At 35.1% G+C, this 18,248-nt stretch overlaps 1 protein-coding gene across 1 annotated transcript in view; it reads right to left on the reverse strand.

Moving 5' to 3' along the window:
- The window catches only part of DOCK2 (dedicator of cytokinesis 2), a 113,564-nt gene that overhangs the window by 29,382 nt on the left and 65,934 nt on the right, over positions 1 to 18,248 (reverse strand). The window contains exons 28-33 of the mRNA XM_032447425.2: positions 17,238 to 17,336; positions 16,428 to 16,522; positions 9,022 to 9,100; positions 7,279 to 7,379; positions 7,119 to 7,177; positions 5,356 to 5,504 (exon numbers count right to left, since the gene is read on the reverse strand). Coding sequence (XP_032303316.2) covers positions 5,356 to 5,504; positions 7,119 to 7,177; positions 7,279 to 7,379; positions 9,022 to 9,100; positions 16,428 to 16,522; positions 17,238 to 17,336 — 582 coding nt within the window. The remainder of the gene's footprint in view (positions 1 to 5,355; positions 5,505 to 7,118; positions 7,178 to 7,278; positions 7,380 to 9,021; positions 9,101 to 16,427; positions 16,523 to 17,237; positions 17,337 to 18,248) is intronic.

Consider the following 18,248-nt stretch of genomic DNA (forward strand, 5'->3'; position numbering starts at 1 on the left):
AAGTGATTTTGTCTGTAAAAATGAAAACAATTATGTTAAAACAACTTATTGAAAAGGGAACCTGTTTATTAAAACTACATAATACATAAAAATCTCTATGTGAACATCCTTAGAACTGCCCTTGAGGATATCAGAAAATCAACTTCCTATTTAAATTCAGAGTTTTAAGCTAATGTAAAAATCTTCCATGCTTACTACCTACTTACTGTGGAATTTAACTGGTTTCACTTCCCCACAGCAACAAGTACAATCCCAATTCTACTGAGACAGTAGAAACAGCAGGATTACTTAAACAGCATTCATCAAAATGACAGCAGGAAGCCACGCAGCCAGCCACAGATCAGCTGGTTTGATTCTGCAGACTCTGGGGACATGGGATTGAAGTGGGCTGTTGCTTCTCTCTAGGAGCTTTGAAACAATGCATTGAGTGGCCTGTTTTCTCCATTCGTCATGCAAAATCGAAGCACTGAAAATTAGGCAATATAAATGTATGCCTCTTTTCTTTGAGAAGGCAGTAGGAGAAGGAGGAATTTAAATGCTTCATAACAAAGGGAAACCATCAAAACCACAGTTAAAAACAGTGAACCAAAATTAGGGTATCTAATGCAGCATCTGACAGACGTGCTTTAAGCAGAAATATTTAAGCACTTTAGAAGGAGTTGATGTGATCCACAAGAATTTGTATACATACTATGTGCAAACTACACAATGCCATAAACAGGCAACATCACCAGCTCAGCACCAGATATAGCATATTTTGAGATGACTGAATAGAAATGTCATGCTCATGAGAACATGAAAGTCACTGTTTAAGTTGCACTTCTGTATGACGTAGCAAAAAGAATCTGGATGAAGGCAGCAAAGGAAAGGTAAAACTGAGAAAATTTGGTGCTATGTGTTGTCAGTGAGATGTTTAAAAAAAAGGGTCATTGCTGGATATGAATTCGCAAACATGCATAGTATATGTATGAGAACCATTAATAGTAGCCCTGAACTAGCTCCAGGAAAAATAAGCAGTATATATACACCCAGTGTCACAACACAAGTTGGAGTAAATATTTAATCTCTGCAGGATACTGAAAAGGCTACACTGCTTCCCAAATTAATAACTTCACATCTCAGGGGCTCCATTTAAGAGTTAGTAGCCCTAAGCTTCTCATTGAAAACTGAAAGTGAGTTTTGGTTTGCTATGAGTACCAATATGCTGCGATCCAGAAACAATTATTTGACCTTTCTGTTACTAGTATGTTTTGCTACTCTCATAGTAGCTCTTTTTCTGGAAGTAGAATCCAAATTAAAGACCGTCAGTGGAACAGCACATACCACACCAATACTAGAGACTAAGGAGCTATCATTGAAGTATATTCTTGATACAGAGAAAGCACAAAAAAAACAAAACAAAAATAAAACTACCAAAAACCCAACTTTGGTTCATCCAGGCTTGCTGAAGAAGTTTGAAGGGATGAGAATTCACTTACATGTGTAAGTATTACATGTATTAGTGTCTATATGTTTTTAATATAAGTAACATAGGTACACAGCAATTTCAGAACAAGGCTCAGAAACATCCACTCCAGACATTCTGTAGAGCTGAAGACTGGACTTCAGGCAGTAACACAGAAAGCTGCAAATATACTGCAACTAAAGCACCAGTTAAAAATCATTCACCTCTTAAATCTTTCCTTAGTACTTATTCAGCAGGCAGGGAATTGATGACTTCTGTAGAAGGTAATAATCTCACAGATTCTGGACCTGAACAAAAACCCCTTTCTGTGCATTTTTTCCTGCAGTTTGTCAACTGCAGGATGATTGCATGAACCAGCAGAAATTAAAATGCTGGCAGAAATACGGAAGAAAGTTGTAATGTGTCTGTGACAAAATTCAGCCCAAATAGGCATATATCTCATCTAATTTAAATAATGTGCCTAATTGTAATTAGTATTAATTCTGCTTTAAAACCACTTGCTTATCTATCTAGTAGACTAAATAAATCCTCGTAACTTGGAACAAATGTCAATACCAAACACCAGCTCAATTTTTTTCTTCATGGATTTGTCTGAGGCACTAAGCCATTTAAAGCTGATTCCAGCCAGCAGAAGCATTTCACATGTCTCTGAAATCTGTGAGCATAATGAATTTTCAGAATTTCAAGGAAGGAATATGGATATGAGCAACAATTATAAAGCATTTGCAACAGAGGAGCTTGCTAAGAACTCTTTCGTTCACTCATTTAGTTACCTTTTACAGCTGTTAGCTCAGAAAATACATGAATCTATCAAGTAGGTCCACACTGAATAAACATTTGTCCTCTATATTTATCAAAAACTACAAAAGCACAAGAACACAATCAATCAGCACTATTTGCTCTTTTCAACAAAGGTCAGGAGGGAAAGTAATTACAGAATACCATTCCAGATGGCTTCGGCAATTGGTAAAACTGAAGAGAGGTATTTCCACTTCAAAATCAAACATGAATAGAATAATTTATTTGAAAGGAAATTTAAACACAGATGAATTAATCTTTCCTAATCCAAGCTAAAATCCTCAACAGAACATGAATTCATGCCTATTTAAACAGTATTTTATTTACTCTCAAAAGAGCTAGTCTTTAACTACTTCTTTCAAGTTAGCCTTTTCTATCATTGTGCCTCAAATTTTCAATCAGAGCAAACAATAGTACTGTGCTTGATGATGCGCATTGTTTTGGGAAGTCTTAAGATGTACAACCTAATCTTTCAAAAGATTAGGAAATCAATACTTGGAGGATAAGGTTCTTTTAACTTCATGTTCCCAACAGTTACACAACTAGCTGCTCTTTGTAGACGAAGGAGAAGGACATCTGAAGGCCCAAATCTATCCCTGGACACCTAATGTAGGTTAGATAAATAGCCTTTCCCAGAGATCAGATCTGCTGACCTAATGCTAGACATAGCCCTGATGCCTAAAATTATAAGCTGATATAACACTTGTCCTGAATGAATGGAAGCTCTATGTGCAAAGTAAAAAGAATCAAAAAGAAAACGCCTCAGTATGCCATACACCTACATATTTACTGCTCTCTATTAAATGTATGTGTAGTAGAATATTATTTTTGAGATAACCAGAGGTGGAATTTTGTTTTCTTTGGGAGTAGCTGATTTCCTAGAAATAGCAAAAAATAAAATAAAAATCCTGATTAATAAACTTGAATAACTTCATTTTTTTTGCTCATTTGGTGTATACATTTTGAAAAAAGTGAGATGAATAAAAGCCCACATACTGTATATGTAATGCAGAACACAGGCTCTTGAGACAGGCTAACACATCTGCACACACAAAAAGGGAGTGCTGTCACACATCTCAGCACAGTACCACATCAAGCTAATGAAATCAATAATTTGAGGAATGCTTATTAAATGATTTAGCAGGCACCACACAAGCTCTGGTTCCACTGCCAGTGCAGACTAATAAAGCTGCCTCTGTGCTTTTTTTCCCTTTCTCTCATCAGCAATGATCACAATTCATCACAGTCATGTTTTCAGCTGAACATCAGCATCAGCCCAGGCACCCGAGTAGGCAATGCAGAACTGAAATGTAATAATTTTGAAAAATTTATACTAAAGCTTTATAAAAATATTCTTCATAATACAAAATGCTGATTTGAATTTCAGAAGTGTCAGCTAGCAAAAGGCAGAGTTTATATTTTCATCAATATTCCATTCATATTAATTCTTTGGCTTTTCTAAATAATGTGGTAACAATTTTAAGTAATATGACTAAATATGTATTTTTTAAACAACGCTTACCAGAACTGCAAGACATGGAGAAGCAGTTTAAGAAATTTATCTTAATTACCTCATCCAGACGAGTGGAGAGAATAAATATCTGAGTTCTTGACTGGAAACAGTCCAAAACAGAATACAAGAATCTAATGACACTCAACTGTTAGATTATGAAAATGTTTAAGTGCCATCTGATAAAAAATAACTATTATTCTTACACTGCAGTGAAATGAATGTCCCTGATCCTGAGCACTGAAAATTTATAACCTGAAACTAATCTATATTAGCATAATGAGTGATTTAAGGGTCAGCTAAGTATCTAGCATCATTGAGGCACTTAAGCTGCTGTTCTTGTTTAATCAGCCAGTTTGACTGATGAGTTTCCAGCACTTCTGGTTTGTACAGATCTCTGCATCCCTCCCAGGAGATGCAGTATAAACCAAGAACAAAAAAATATTTTTAAGAAAGCAAATGTAGAACTACTAGAATATGTAAGGAACAGATGCAGAGAAGCAAGTGGTTTTTAATCTTGGCCTTGAACCAAAAGCTTTATATTCTGGAATGCAGATCAAAATCAAACTTCCATCTGCTAGTTTGTTCTGCACTTACTTGACACAGAAATGCCCTGTAAGATTTAAAATATTAAACACAGATGAGTTTGAGTGACAGATTTGTATTTACTTTTCTATGAATGTCTAAATTATGACTTTTTTTTTTTTTGTCACTCACTGTTACACAGATGGTTTGGAATTACTACTTGTGCAATTACAGAGACCAAGCTCCAAGTTAAAATCTACTGTAAAAGGCAGTGTGCAAACACAGAATAAGACAAAAATGTGCCCAAAAGAGCCTGCAGAGAAAAGTCAGGTAGGAGAGAAACTGACAGATGCCAACTGTTTGACTACACACAGCAAGCAGTGGCAGGAGATCTACTTTAAATCACACTCCCAAGTGTCCTATCCTATTTCTTTTCTGTCAAGAGTATGAAATACATCTGATTTTAAAATCCATTTTGTTTGCAAAATTCCTACAGAAAACCTTTCTGAACACCAGCACTTCATAAAGATTATTTTTTTACAAAGCAAGTATTTAGAAAAGTTTTCTCAAAAATCTAATAATGAGCAATTAATTTCAAACTATTAACTGAAATTTCTGTTGGATAGTATGTATTAAATGTTAAAACTTTTAATATATTAAGATCTATGTCACATAAGGGTTTCGTGAAACATTAGTATTAGAAGGGACCCCTAGAAGTCATCTAATTCCACCCCTACGTAACAGGGCTGACTTCAGTGTCACATCTTTTGTTCAGGACTTGGTTCAGTAAGTTTCTAAAAATACTCATAAGGACTGTCTATCCTCTCTGGTCCCCAGTTCCAGTGTCTTAGAGCTGTCATTGTAAAGGATGATTTTCTCAGATCCAACTAAAACAGTTTGGAAAGCCTACACTCTCCTGCACAGGGGCTCTTTATTTTGTTCTTATTCTTTTGGATTTTACTTTCTGTAAGCACAAAAATCCACACAACAAATGTTTACCAAAAATAAACTGGCTACGTGGCATTTAAAAGAATTTTCCATCAGTATTTTTAATTACCTTTTTGAATTCTCCTGTCCTTTGGTATTCACACAGTATCATGTCAAAAAATATTGGAATTGTAGCTTTTCGTAGTTCAACCTCTGGAATAAGAGTCATTTCCAAGATGGGTCCAACCATCCCCGGTATAAAGCAGATTTTATTCTGGCCTAAAACAGAATGGCAAATTAGATACTTTGGAAGAGAGAAAAAAAATTGTTAGAGAAACATTTAGGGCAGGCAGTATTTTAAAGCAGCGTTTTAACTACCTATGCTGGCAACAGTCTTAGAATTTAGTCATTTATCCCTACTCCTTCTCAAAAGCTAAAAGAATGTTAATAAATATGCTCTCTTATCAAGAGGCCAGCATTCGATGCCAAAAATACAAATGCATATCAGCTGATTTAATGTTTTCAGTCAATATTTCAGTTTTTCAGCTCTAGACATCTCTTCCTAAATACTCTGAGAAGACAGCAATCAAAATGCTAATTCTCTCAGTAGAACAGTGCCATATGTGATGCTTTCTAGATTTTAAAGGAGAAACACATTACTTGCTTTCAACTATGAATAACATCAAACAGTGTAACCAATAAATGAAACCAACCAATGCATCAAACTTTGCAACCAGTAATAGAAACAGTCTGTACAACTCCACTATTAAAACCACGCAATATTATCTTGTAGCACAACAGTTGTGCACCAGCTTAAGAACCTTCATTTCTGCAAAAAACTTCAACTAGGTTTGAGATATTCTTCAAATACTGCTTGTTTCTGAGAGAAAAGAAAAAAGTTTGATAAGTGGGTCAGACTACTAGCCAAGTCCAATGATCTGCCTCAGAATGTCAATACTGCTTGTAGCTTTTAAGGAGATTAAAATATTATCATAAACAAATATGACTAAACTTGTTTCATAAATAAAAGTAATCTGATTTTGTTTTGCCCCTCATACAGCTGCCATGATGTTGTAACTTAAAGCATAACTGAACAACTTCAATAGTTTTATGCAACATCACTTTTTCTTATGCAAGGCTCTTATACAAGTAAAAAATAATACTTTGAGCTAAATGATTTAAATACGCATTACTCCACTGATATAATTAAAATGAAAACTTTTAAAATTTCTGCCTAGAAATGTAAAGAGAAACTTCCTCAATCAACTCACATACAAAATGATTGTCAGGTAAAAACCTGTTTCACTTGTATCTGCCTAGCAGATGCTTTAGTTCAGTAAACAAAGTAACTTACTTATTTTACTTATTCAATAAATAAGCAGAACACAAAGAACTGCAGGGTTGCACTCTGGGATACATATTTTGCCTTTACCTTCACATCCAGCCAATGACATTAAATCCTGCTTTGTGTTCCTGAAGATGACCCTTTGGGTGGAATTTAAACAGCTGCAATTGCTTGACATTTCAGTTTCAAAGTATCTACTGCATGTTCAGTAACCAAAAGAGTTTGTCATGATTGTTCTCTACCTTTAAGGTAAGCACCCTTAACACAAGTCAGAAGCAACCAAGTCTTGGAAAATTTATCTGGTTCTCAGTTTCAGCATAATAAAGTTCAGCCATCTTTGAAATTTTAGAGAAGTTTGTGAGTTCTCAGAAGTAGAGAGAACTCAGATAGTAACTCACGTCAGTACCAAGCTTAGTCACAGGAGTGAAAATACACTTTAAGGTCAAATTCCAGACATATTTAGAAAAGCATTTCATATCATATATTTGCCAGTGAAACCTGCAATGTGTGACACATTCAGTTGTAATTAAGTTTATTTGCCTACTTACCGAGTTTGTACCACATGTCACGGATAGCAAAGCCAATTAAACGCCTCATATCTCCATATCTAGTTTAAAAAGATAAAGTTAAGTTAAGGTACTTTTTAATCACTATGTTTTCCCACATTTCATTAAAAAACTAAAGGCATAAGCATATGTTTTGGCTTACTTGTTCTGGATCTTGTTGTACTTTGCATGGGAAAAATTTTCTAGTTGTAGTGAATCTTGGGTAATAAAAGCCACAGCCAAATGAAAATAGTTGTTCCACAGCTGTAAATTGAAAATAAGGAAATTATAATAGTTTTGAGCAAAGCTGCAGTAGTACTAAACCATGCATAATACTGAATTATTTATGAAACCAAATGATGCAAGCAATTTGAGATTTTTATATTATGCTATGTTGTACATCATTAGTATTATAAAATTAGGAGATGAATTTTAATAACCACTACTACACATTTGCTCTTAATAATACAGCAGTTGAATTAATATTACTAAGATAGATTTATATGAAATTCATTAGCTTACAACATTAAATCACGAACCATAGCAGGACAAGTGGAATACATTACAAGCCAGTTAATCTTAACAACTTGGAGCTAAAGGCACCCAATGTAATTGCATTTTGATATCTACTTCAAAATGTATTTACTGCCTTCTAAGTTCTAATTCAACAACAATTTGAATGAAATTCCAGTGTATTTTGTTAAGAGCTGTCTACGTTAAACAAGGACCAAATACTGCCCTGAATAACTACTATTATTACTGAGTCATGCACTAGAACTGAGAGAATAAGCCTTTTATTTCCAGCTCACAGCCCTGCCTTTCTGAAAGCAGATTGCTTGTCCTCTCGGTGATTAAAATGAAATACTTCTCTCATTCTAGAGATGGGAGGGAAAAAAAACAACACAGTAGGAAACAAATTCAAGGAAGTAAATGCTACCTTACGGAGCTTCTTAACAGTTAGAAGTAGTTAGAGATACTCCTTTGAAAACATATTTACAACTAAAAATATGTGTAAATGGCATCAGTGAGATAGTAGAAAAGCAACAGTAGAGGCACCTCTGGGCAACCTGTTACAGTGTCTCATCATCCTCAAATGGAAGACAGATCAAAGAGGAAGAATATTATAATATAACCAATATTTAATTAATAAATTAATATGAGATTAATATAAATATAGCAAGCACAGTAAATAGAGATATAGAACTTTCTTAACAGTTACTAAAATGAAGCATTAGTTCCCTTTATCCTCTATTTACACTAGTATCAAACATCTTTCAGGGTTTTCTGCAATGTCTATAACCATATTATGTATACTTTTCAACAATATAATGTGCATTTATTTCTGTATAGTTCTAGGGCACTGAAGCTTTTGATTTTGGGGTTTGCAACTGAGTATTTAAAGATAAAAAAGAATAAGCAGGCAATTTCATTAGTGATGCTAAAACACACTTCACTAATGCCAAGTTGATAATGATGCTTAGTATACTAAAGAAAGACAGGGAAAAATGAAAAGATTAGCTTTTTCTTTTTCTTTTTTTCTTTTTTTTTTTTTCTTTTTTTTTTTTTTTTCCAAGATAATATGACACATTTCAGAAAGACGACAGCAAAGCTTTTAAATAGTGAGGCATATTTTTTGTTAGAAATATTTTGGAAAAAGTTGGTCCACTGAAAATGAAGGCGGCCCACTCAGTCATCACAGACTGGGTAGTTGCAATACAAGTAATCCATATGTAGATATTTTTTCACAAAAATGTAAATACGAAAAACCAAAAATAGCCTAATGCTGCAGAACACAAATCAATGATACTTTTATCACTGATAAAGTATCAGAATGGGCTTTTACAGTTCGGAATGGCAGACCAGAATGCACGAGCTACGTTATTCAACTCAGAAGCTTAATACTTACTTGTACTTCAAAATTCATATTCTCCAGGAATTTTTGGTTCATTGTCTCTGCAAATTTGTTGATGGCTCTCAAGAAAACTCTGGGGGAAAAAAAAAAAAAAAGCAAGCAAGCAAGAAAAAAAAAAGCAAAATAGATTAATGCATGTATTCTTTGGGATTCTATTCCAACCTTGTGTGGTATTGAAAACAGATTTAAACACTGCGTATCCAAGTTCACACATATATGAACAAATTACTTTGTATAATGTCATGTTATGTATGCATCACCAGTTTAAAGCATAACTCTCAGTGTCCTGATCTTCACTGAAAATTCACACAATGTAGGTTTGCTTGTTTTTGCACTATATTCTTGAAAATACATTGTGCTTTTAAACATAGTTTTACCTTCTGTTTGACAAAATGGTTCATTTACAAGTATGTTTCTGCCTCCTCCTTACAGGCTTGATAGTTGAAAACTCCTGAACACACCAGTTAGAAGCTGCCACTTAATTTTTCCAATTAAAAGAAAGCTTTTTAGTTTTCCCACAGGTGGCTGAGGATGAAAATGACACCTCTGACACCTCAAGGAGATTATTAAAATGAACTGAAAGCTGAATTAATACAGTTATTTATTCCAAGTGGAAGAGTGTAAACATGATGCCCATCTAGATAACCCAATAGATAGCCCATCTATTCACACGGATGAGCTGATTGAAACACTCTTCACTTCCTGGTGTAAGAGCTGTGCGTAGCCATCCAGAATGTGGCTTGTCTTTCCTATTGCTGTCATCACTACTGAAATGCACCACCCACCCCTCACTGTGCTCACATTTACCGTTTGGTCTCCATAAATGTTCAGCAGGTGTCAATGAATGTCAGTGCATGCAATTTTTTCTGCATGGAGGAACTCAATCCCACCACTTTGCTACATACACACTTCCATGTCAGAAGTCATTTTGTCTGACTGCCCCTTACTGACATCTGTCACAGGAGAACAAAATGTAACAGACTGTTGGGGAGGTTCAACCTCTGTTGACTTTGCACTTCCGTACCAACATCTGTTTCTGACACTGTGGGCCATCATAATACAATAGTAGGCATTACTTTTGTATCTTCTGTGAGTATCCCTTTCATTCCCACAGATATTTTTATCTGACATAGCGGAATGACACATTTTCAAGAAGCATGCAATACTTCCTGACTGTCAAGTTCCAAGTATTTCCATGCATTTGTATTTTGCCTAGAGGATGTGACTATTTCTGTCAAGACGGTAAGTCACTCAGGCAGTGGGCTTGAATTCTATTCCTGGCACCTGTCAGTGCCATGCTGTCCTACTTCAGAGACTTGATGTCTATATGCTTCAGTTTTTTCTCCTTCAGAAGAAGGGCATATTAACCAGCCACACATGTGAAGCGTAACAGGTGCTTATAAATACACTGAGATTTTGATGAAAATAATATGAAGCATAATATTAATTACTGATGACAAAACAATCCGAAAGAGATAAATATTGCTCTAAGAGGAGAAACTTGAAGTTTCTTGAGTGCAGAAATCATTTTCATTACATGATTATTCATAGTAACCAACTTAATGGAGAAGACATAGATAGAAAAGAAACTGTAAAAACACTGGACTCCATAGTGGTTCTGAAAAGTGCAGTATGTACTGCCCCTTTTCATAAGAAGTTTTCTAAAAAACTTACTGAAATAGCTTGTCACAGCATAATATATTTTCCCCCTACCATAGCTGATCATTGGAGTTTTCCTTTTCATGGACCTTTGGGAGATACGCTCAGTTCTGTTTTGCAAGTCAAGACTGATCTAGGCCGATCTAAGGACAGGATCTTGGTTTCTCATACAGATAATGCTATTGGACAACCCTTCTTTTTTCCAATTGAATTTCTCTTGTCATATTTTCTCTTAACTTTAAAAATTATACAGGATAATAAATATTTATTTTTACGTGTTCGATTACAAGAACTCCTCTAGGAATACCTGAGTAATACAGAATTCTACTTTTGTACCAGTTGAAATAATTCTTTCCCCACAATAATTTCTATAGTATTTTCTGAGTTTATTCCTCTCCCTACAATAGTTTCCATAATATTTTCTTAGTTTATAGTCATTGATTCTTCTAATTTACCAGACTCCTGGGCCTGAAGATTTATAGATAATATTGAAGGCCAAAGTCTCTGGGATTAATTTGAGTACAGAAAGGCAAAGTTTAGCCTTAGAACAGCAAAAGGATTATCATGGTTCGCCTCCTGTTATTTCCTTTACCCTTCTCAACATGGTACTGCTTTTGCGTTCCTTTATTGTACTAACAAAGAAATTGCTTCCAATTTTTCACCTGCGCTATTAATAACAATTGTCTATATTAAAAACCAAATAACACAATCCTACACAACTGAAAAGTACTTGTGTATTTTAAGGCTACAGCGGTACAAAGACACAAATCCAATGCAAAAAGAAAAAAAAAGTTGAAAACTTATGTCAGGCTAAGATAAAGATTTGATTTCAAACTGTTTTTGTCAGCTAAATTAAAACAGAGAGTCTGAGCTGAAGAGAAGGTGTATACATTAGCATCATTACGTTAATCAGATTAAGATTCCAAGATTGTTCTTTAGAAGATGGCGACACCCTGTTTAAGTTACATAACAATAGGCCTGCACACTGTCCTTGCTTTTGAAGTGCAAATATGTGATAAACCTAAAATATAGATCTCCAAGTTATTTTTAGCAAACAAGTTAGAACTAGTGCATCTGCTCAATGCAGCAGAAAACAAAGATATAATTACCCTAAAATATAATAAGGTGGACTTTAGCAGACTTTGTTCTGTTCATGGAGGTGAAGCCACAGGAAACTCTGCATTAAAAAATTATTTTTAAATAATGGCTGCCAACTGCAATTTATCCTCTTAAATGGCCATTGCCTGTTTCTGTGGCTTTGCAAAAGCTGTTCTTTCTCTGCACCTCATTTCAGACATAGAACATTGCAGCCAAGACAACTGCAAACAGTAGTCTAATGCCCCTTTGTATTTAAACAGTGAATAGATAAAAGGCTTCAATTTGCAAAAAAAAGCTGAGCATCCAGTAGCACTTCTTCACATTTTAAACCAAGTTCTTCACTTAGCACTACACATACAATGTTTTGAGTACCCAACCTAAAGAAAAAATACATCAGGAACCACAAAATTTTTTTATAAGATGTTTAAATCAAGTGGAGTGTTGTAAACCATAAGTACGAGTGCCCATTCCTTCTGACTCACACACAATTCTTCTAAACCAGTGCTCCAACAGCAAGGAGATTCTCTTCAATGTCTTTTCAATTTTGTAACACTATGTAAAATTTGGGGATTTATGTTTCAACTCTGAGGCGAAGTTCAATTCTTTCACTTATTTCTATCTATGAGCACGAACTCAAACTGTTTGCTGAGACTTCTAAAGCTGTGATTCCACTGCATAGACAGTAATATCTGCAAAGAATTAATCAGTTACAGACAACTCAGACAGTAAAAAAAAAAAAAAAAAGGAAAAACAAGACTGAAAACATCAGCTCCAAGAAAATATTAAAAAGCTGGATTTTTAGCACCATATCTGAAAAACAGTGAAGACTTGAAGAGACTTAAAATTCAGTACTTCCTCCCCAAAATCCTAAGTGCTTTTCCTTCAGAGAATTTGGCCCATAAATTAAAGTCAGGAGGAGCTGTGCTAACTTCATCTAGGCAGGTTTGTTTCTATAATCTACAAAGGTTGGACAATCAGCACTTTCATTAGTGAACCCTCTAGTGAAGCAGATGAAAAACATGAGAGGAATTATTTCAAAGCCTAGGAGATGCATCAATCTGTTCTGAGTTCTTACAGTCATAGTCTTGCTAGAATACCATTTGTGTGAAAACTTGGGTTGGAGACAACAGAACCAAAATAATGATTCAACTTAGTTTATGACTACTTGACAGAAGCATCCCCACAGAAACACTCTGCAGAAGATACTTGATTATTTTTTAAACACAAAGCAAGCATAAAAGGAGAAGCAGCTACTAAAGTCAACTGATTCATTTGTAGGCCTCTGTCATCTTTCCTCTTCCTTCATGTGTGCCGAGCATATGAATTGGCATATGAAATCAAGAATAGACTTGCAAAGTGGATCAGATCCAATGTCAAATGCTGATCATTGGCAATGACTGAAACAATGGCCAGAAATTATAAACTGCAGCTGGAAGATGTAAAATACATAGAAGAGAAATCAGGTAAGCAATCAGCATGATAGGAGAGATTAAAAACACACATTTACTCTTTCTGTGACCAAAACAGCAGCAGGAAAAAGCCTAAGAAAACAAGTGAAAAGATAAAAAACACAGAATCTTCACAAATTAACAGTAGAAATATCTGCTAGTAAAGAGGCAAAATGTTACTGATGTAGAATTGAAGGGCAATGTAAATGGAAACGCCATTTACAAATTTTGTAGCCATGTGAAACCTTCTTAAGAACGTAATTATGGCAACAATTAGGAAGCAATTCACTTCCATGGTAACTAGAAAAATACAACTAGTGGTGAAGGAAAGCAGTATAATTTAATCATATTTCTCTTTGTCTCAGTTCAGTATCACTACATACTGAAGCACTTTTTTTCCATTCAGACTAAATTCTAATAACACAGCAATTTTCATTTTCCTAAACTGTTTTTTAACATGTAACAAGACTATGAAAACAGCATGGTCAGAAAACAACTGCTTTAATGTAACTGTTATTCATGTTTTCCTATGTCAATTATAAATTGTTTTGTACAATTAATTTTCTTTATTAGTAGAGTGCTTATTATTTGAAAATTGACCTTGAACAGCTATGGCAAGTGTACAAAAAAATTACATGCTACCATATACCAGAGGTAATTTGACAGTAATACAAAAGCAACACCTAGAGAAAGACATTGAAACAGCAACTGCTTTCATGCTATAAAATGGTAAAAAATCTTAATTCCATTCCATGTCTTTATTTTGCTAGCAGCCTGTTTATCTGCAGCTTCTCATCCAGCATCCACTCACAGCATGTTTTAAAGACTGCCTAACTCTCACCTAAGATACAAAATACATTCTTGAAATTGAATATTAGGTATACTTATGCCAAACTGTTCTGAAGATAAGCAAGTAAATCCATAACACGGTTAACAATAGGCAATGTACACAGAGATTAAAAGCAAAAATACTGTGGTATTAGTTAGTAGGAAGATGTGAGTTATTGCCCAGAACAAGCTCAAAAGATGGGCCCATGTGAATCTGCTGAGATTCAACAAGGTGAAGTGCAAGGTGGTGCACTTGTGTCAGGGCAGTCCTGGACGTGTATATTGACTGGGAGGATAACACATCAAGAGCAGCCCTGCAAACAAGGACTTGGCAGTTCTGGTAGATGAAAAACTTAACATGAGCCAGCAGTACGCACCTGAGGCCTGAAAAGCCAACAGTATACTGGACTGCATCAAAAGCTGGTGGCCATCAGAGAAAGGGAGGTAATTGTTCCTCTCCACACTGTCCTCATGAAACCCCATTGAGAGAACTGAGTTCAGGTCTGGGGCCCCCAGCATAAGAAAGATGTTGAGCTGATGGAGCAGGTCCAGAGGAGGGCCAAGAAGATGATGAGAGGGCTGGAGCACTTAACCCATGAAGACAGGCTGAGGCTGCTTGGCTTGTTTACCCTTGAGAAGACTTTGGGGAGTCCTGATAGTGGCCTTCCAATTGTTAAAAGGATCTTATGCACAGGAGATAAATCAATTTTTTACATGTGTAAATAGTGACAGCACAAGGTAGAATGGTTTTAAACTAAAACTGGGAAAACAGACATGTCAGGGAGAAATTTTTCACGCAGAGGGTAATGAGGTCCTGGCACAAGCTGCACAGAGAGGTTGTGGATGCCCCATCCCTGGAAGTGCTCAGGGCCAGCCTGGATTGGGTCCTGAGCAGCCTATCTAGTGGTTGGCAATCCTGTCTATGGCAGGGGGGTTGGAACTTTATAATCTTTGTGGTCCCTTCCAACCCTTCAGTTACGAACCACTTTACCCCTTTCTTTAATTCAGTAAATCTCAGTCCCTGTGCAGTATGACACATCATGACAATGAGGTATGCTAATCTCCTGTGAGGAATAATGTGTCTCTAAATTAAAGATATGAATAAAAAAGACAAACAGGCTACATGGTATTAGCTAAACCTGAAAATCATTTCCCTACAAATGCCATACACCTAGAAATTACTGCTTTTAATAAACTAATATCCCAACATCTACATACCACAAATGGAATAAAGTGCACATACATACAAGCATTAGCAACTAGTAAGAAGTGTGTAGTAAGCAACTCTCATCATAAGTTAATTAAATCTCCTATGAAGGATCACAAAAATAACTCAGATATATTATATCCTCATAACCTCAGTAAGGGTTTTACTATTTCCCAAAGTGTTCTGCTGCATCTAGCATGACACAAAAATGAGCATCCTTCCCACCTTGCTGTTAAGGGGAGAAAGGAGGAAAAATAAATAAAAACAAAAGTACTCTGTTTCTGATTCTCGGCTGCTAATGGAACGCTCTCAATTCAGCTCTGACTCCTGCACGCTGGAAATAAGAAGATGCTTTGAGAGCATGTAACACATCAACTTTAACAGTGATTTAAAAAATTTGAGTAGGGCTTTTCCATCCTGGCATGGGTAACATCTGACTAAGTTTAGTCAATTAAATTTCTACTTCCACTCTATGAACTTTCTTGCAAGAGTTTAACCTGGTCATAGAATGGTAAGATCACAAATCTAGACATCATGTAACAAGATTTAATACCATGACTTACTCTGAGAGTAAACTGAACTGTGGAATATTTGAAATTAACATAATCTATGAAGGCATGAGTTAGTTGGAACTTTGAGAGTTAGTTGTTACTATAGACTCTACGTTTTCTATAAAATGAATGGTTGATTTCTTTTCTATAGGAAGAACCTTGTACTCAGACTTCTACAAATATAGAGATGTACTCAAAGACCTGGCCTTTATCATTTTTCAGCTCAGTAGGAAAATGGCATTTGCTAACTTGCATCACAGTGAACTCATTCAGGACTTTCTAAATCTATGTAGAAACTGTGCTGCTAAGATTTAACAAGACTTTTACAGTTTCGTTTCTTTTGACTATCAACAGATATACTAACTATATAGTTCCACTTTAGGGTTACTTTTTTTCCCTTTCTTTTATAACTGGACTTACAGCACAGGCAGATAGCTATTTAGTGAATTGTCAGTATACTATTTTAAACGTCAACATTTTTGTCATTGACCAAATTGGAATTATATTGTCATTTTAGCTGAAGGGCAAAAGTTCACTTTTTAGTAAGGTATGAAACAAGTTCCCTTTTCACAAGGGAACACGAGCACCAATCCTCCAGCTCCTTTTTACCTGTTCTGCACCATGCTCATAGCCATCCAATCTGAAGGGTAAACATTCTTTCCAATGAGATCTTTGAACATTATGAATGTTTCCATCAAGAAGTCCTGGAACAACAAAATACAAAAAAAAAAAAAAGACTGTTAACAGAAAGTTTAAGTGCTTATGGTATTTTATTTATAGTGCACACACGCAGCTTTAACCTTGAATTTCAAAGCAACCAGCTAAAACTGTACAAGAATAGCAAACTGAAATGTCATATTTTATTACCAAAATCTAGTAAGTAGCTCACTGAAAGGATTGTACTTTTTCAAATTACTTAAAAAGAAAGAAGTGAACAATAACTCTCCACAGTGTTGAGAACAAATCTTTATCTTCAGACATACACTTACGCTCCTGAAAAAAATGACAAGTCAACAAACCAGTGCCTCTATAAACAGAACAAAAAACCAATAACCATGGTGTTTTGTTGCTTTTGTTTATACTTGCTCTGAAGAACTTTTCAAGCAGATGAAGAATAACTGCACTTGACAGTTTTCACTAAAATTTCTATTACCTTCTATCATTACACTATCTAGGACCATGTACCCAAATTGCCTGGAAACTGCAATTATTTTGAAAATACTTGTGTGTTTTCAAGTAAACTCAAGCACATTAACAACTGCAAAAGCTACTCATGATTTGAACTGTCAGCATTTCAGTTATAGCACAGCACTGATTATACTAAAGAAAGGAAAGCAGACAAACCTTGACAAGTAAAAATATAAATTCCATGTAGAAACTGTATACTGGGTATCATATCCACATTTATTTTATACTCACCACTAGTTCTGAACTCGTCTGAAAAGTTTCAATGTAAACTGAGTAATGCTGATCATTCATCTGGTTTAAGATGGCTGTCATGCATGCAACAAAATGACTCTGAAAGAAAACAGAAAGAGATCAATAGAAAGGTAATGGATCTAGATTACTTTAGATATTGGGTTGTAGTCTAAATCTGAACTGTTCCAAATGCCTAATAAATCTTTTCATGGATGTTAAGGTAAACTCAAATGCAAATGTTTTCAAGCTCAGATGAAAGAAACATACTATGAGATCAGAGAGTTCAAAAACTACCCTGGCAATAGGCCATCTCTGAAGGAGAAAAAAAAAAAAAAAAGTGGCATCATTTGCAAAAAGAACACAGAAGCACACATTGTGAGCTGTACTTTATTTATAAAGTGCAAGTAAATATTACCCAAAGACTCCTGAAATGCAGGTGATATTTTCTAGGATTTTAACACTATGAACTCATAGGAATAAAAAAATATTGTGATCAAAAATTTCTAATGTAGAAACAAAGGCTATGATATTGTACAGGAAGAAATACTGCAAGAAAGGATGAATTTTACAGGCACCAAAGCAACTATTACAGAACTCTAAATCTTTGGTAAGATACTTTTCTCTCTCATAATTTCTCTCAAACTTCCTCAAAAGTAAACATTTTATTTCGCTCTATTTCTAAAGCTGAAATGATGCAATATATAAAATGATTTGTAAGCCTTGGTTTTCACTGCCACTGACTGAGACTGACAAAGATATTTCTTATCTCCCACTAATAGCTTGTTTAACTATTGTTAGTTCTCCTTTAAGACAGTGAAGAATCCTCCTAACTGATACCTTTTAATTTTCTTAATTATTATTTTAGGAGTGAATCTGCTTCAAACGCTTTGATTCTATTAAAACAAAAGAATCTGAAAGAGGTGAGCATGTGAAATAGTTTTATAGATTCATTTGACTTTGATTCTTTTCATGCTGGCTTAGAAGTGACAGAAGTGACTCCCCACAGCCCCT

Source organism: Coturnix japonica, chromosome 18 (assembly GCF_054131305.1).
Source record: "Coturnix japonica strain WE chromosome 18, WE-NBRP24, whole genome shotgun sequence".
Classification (NCBI taxonomy): domain Eukaryota; kingdom Metazoa; phylum Chordata; class Aves; order Galliformes; family Phasianidae; genus Coturnix; species Coturnix japonica.